Raw genomic sequence first — 3,092 nt, 5'->3', positions numbered from 1 at the left:
CATGTCCTACCTCTCTCCATGCCTGCTGGTTCCAGACAGGTAATTCAGAAAGGGGAGAGGCTTTTTGCAAGGAGGAAACTGCACCAAGGACAGAGGGATTTTTGCCAACACCAACGAGGAAGCAAATGAATGACTTCAGAGGGGGCAAAAGGTTCTAGCTCCCAGCAGAGGGTGCAGAATCTGTTCTCTCCTGGGGCAAGACACCCATGTAGGGAATGCATGCAGAGGACTGCACTGAAGTCTCTGGAGTTCTCCAGAGGTGGCCATGTAAAGGAACAAATAGAATGCAAGAAATGCTAGGTTAAAATTGGAAATCCACTCTCCACTGAAAGACTGGAGCATACATGCTCTTCCCTTATATTAGGACTTTCTATTACACTAAAGGAGACACAGAAGACAAGGCCAACTAGCAAAAATAGGAACACATCTTTTGGCAGAATCCCTGGCTAACACCAACAGGAATTGCCTAAAACTAGCTAAAATACTGGCAGCTGGTTGTAAATTTATTATCTTTCCAAGCTGGTTAGGAGAGGAGGCCTGGTGAATTCTGCTTACAGCAGTTAGAGACCATACTCTTAAAGACTAGAAATTTATTCAGCCTCTCCCAGCCTGTCCTAACTGAGAGGTCTCGTTTCTCTCTCCAGTAAAGCTGCAAAGTTACTTAAATTGGCTATAAGAAAATATTCATAAGAGAGGACCATAAAAGATGACTATTTAGAGGACATGGGGCTGTAAGAAACAAAGCTTTCCATGTCAATAGCAAATCAAGGGCCAAGGGTTTTGCATTTCATAAAAAATTGCAAAAATGATTTGCAGCCTTCACAGGACATTTCAGGGATCTAATTATGTATGAATTTAATGGAGCACCAGAACTATGAAACAAAGGCCTGGAATTCTAAAAATTCAATGTTCTCTCTCATCAACAGTTCAGTCACACTACATGCATCTGAAATGGGCTATAAATAGAAATCAATCACCTTCATGTTTTATTGAGCAAGGGAAATAGTACTGCTGCTGAGGCCGACCACCAGAAGAAACTCCTTAGCTCTACAAAGTTTCTGAATTTCAGTATTCAATATCAAAGAGACATCACCACCTTAATGCTAACTTTTTGGTTCCTCATTCATTCCCCTTGGCAAATAGAACAAAGACACAGAAAGATTTTTCTAAAAGTAGCTAGTGACTTTGGGTAGCAATGTGCAACCCCTTAGGGAAGCTCTCATTTTCAGGGACTCAAGCCTCCCAAAGGTGGACAAATCCCAGACAGTGCAGAACATCCAAATACTGAAACTACCAAGATGAACATCACAGAATTAGTTTTAAAACTTACGTAAGACACAGTGTCAGAGATGCTGTTGCCTGGATGCTTGCTTCCAAGACTCTTTGTTTTTTCAGGCACTTCTACCTGCTTTGAAAGAGACAGCAGTCAGAAAGCTTAGTGTGTGCATGCAAGCATGCAATGCTTCCAGTAGAGATGCATTTTGCAGCTGCTGCTTCCGGGACAGAGTTTATAATGCAGTTGGGTAGTATTTATACAAGAACTGGAGTGCTTCCTTTTATGAAGGTATTACCTTACCAAATCCTTGGCTAAAGAACTCAAAACTGAAACATCTGCAGGTATTAACAGACATTTAATGGAAATAAGCAATTTTAAAACACTGAAAGATGAAGTTGTAATGCAAGAGAACCTGGCAAACAGCAACAGACAAAATTCCCTTTCCTGCAGATTCAGATACCCTCAGAGCCATTTGCAACAGTTTTCATATCACAGTATTACCCTGAAATTAAACATTAAACACTTCCAGAGATTACACATCTCCACGTAATGGAAACGTTATTCCAGGGCTCTGCCAACTCCACTAGTTTCCTGAATACTTCTGGATCAAATTCAACATCCTGTTCTTAAGTAAGGTCCTTAATGGACTAAGACCTGCCTCCCTGAGAATTCAGAGTCTAAAGAGAGATTTAAGACCCAAGGGCATTTATATACATACATTTTAATGCCTCTGGTGCATTGGAGCAGACTCGATTAATCAAGTCTGCTCTGCATACGAGCTGATGCACATGATGCTGCATTGCTTGCAGTTGTACAAGTGGCAAAATGCATGTCAGTGTGGAGAAAATGGTGGCAGCGCACTCCTAAACTAACACCTTTTATGCATTTTAGTTCAAAATTGGACTGCCGCCATTTTCTGCGTGCTGAGGCGCATTTTGCTGCTTACACAACTGCAAGCAACAAAGCGCCCAGTACTGCGGCACTTACATGTGTAAAGATACCCTAGAACTGGATCAGAATAATATCCCTGCCTCATAAGCAAAGCATAACATGATATACACCAGGACAGGCAGTTTCAAGCTCTACCTATGGAAGTCAAGAAATTATCTTGAAATAGGAATGACACCTACTTCCAAATTTACTTCAAATGGTTCTCTTTCCTCTGCCCAACCCCATCCCCAAGGGGCAAATGGGGCATGCGCTACTCCAGAAGACATTGCTACAGGAATGTTTTCAGCTATACTCCCCTGCTGTGAAGATGCCTCCCTGCAAGGATCAAAGGTTTCTACCATATGAGTTTGCTCACACTACACACAGGGAACATTTCCTGTTCTTCTTAAATGTGGAATTGAATCTAGGCTCATTTACTCTACTGGAGGCTTATTACAACACATGCAATATGTTCACATTAATGCTGCAGCAACCTCAGCATGTGAATCTGCCTCCCCCTGCCAGAAAAAAACAAAAAAAACCCCAACTATCGAACCTTCTTTCCTTGACATGGCGTCATTTCGCCTAACATTGTTATAAACATAGAATGCAAATATCACTAATGACAGCACAGCACAAGCTTCAAAGCTAAGAACATCTGGCTACATGGCAGGTTGATCTTTTTCACTGACATGTTAACTTACAATGCAACAATGCTGTTCAGATGGATGCAGTAATCCTTGCTGTTTGTTGTACTATCACCTGTAGATAAATACCACCCTAGAAATATGACTTACAGGACTGGAGGGCTCTCTCTGGCTCCGGACGCTGTGGATGCTACCAATTTCTGTCTGGGAGCTCGAGTGAGACAGGCCTTCAAAGTAAG

The 3,092-nt window shown here is 41.9% G+C and overlaps 1 protein-coding gene across 1 annotated transcript in view; it reads right to left on the bottom strand.

The window, feature by feature from the left end:
• The window catches only part of PACS2 (phosphofurin acidic cluster sorting protein 2), a 114,803-nt gene that overhangs the window by 78,988 nt on the left and 32,723 nt on the right, over positions 1-3,092 (bottom strand). Inside the window, exons 11-12 of the mRNA XM_019528356.1 lie at positions 3,004-3,080; positions 1,331-1,405 (exon numbers count right to left, since the gene is read on the bottom strand). Coding sequence (XP_019383901.1) covers positions 1,331-1,405; positions 3,004-3,080 — 152 coding nt within the window. The remainder of the gene's footprint in view (positions 1-1,330; positions 1,406-3,003; positions 3,081-3,092) is intronic.

This window comes from Gavialis gangeticus, unplaced genomic scaffold (assembly GCF_001723915.1).
Source record: "Gavialis gangeticus isolate Ggan-Ray unplaced genomic scaffold, GavGan_comp1, whole genome shotgun sequence".
Classification (NCBI taxonomy): domain Eukaryota; kingdom Metazoa; phylum Chordata; order Crocodylia; family Gavialidae; genus Gavialis; species Gavialis gangeticus.
The sequence above is the reverse complement of the archived record's forward strand: the minus strand, read 5'-3'. Positions and strand labels throughout refer to the sequence as shown.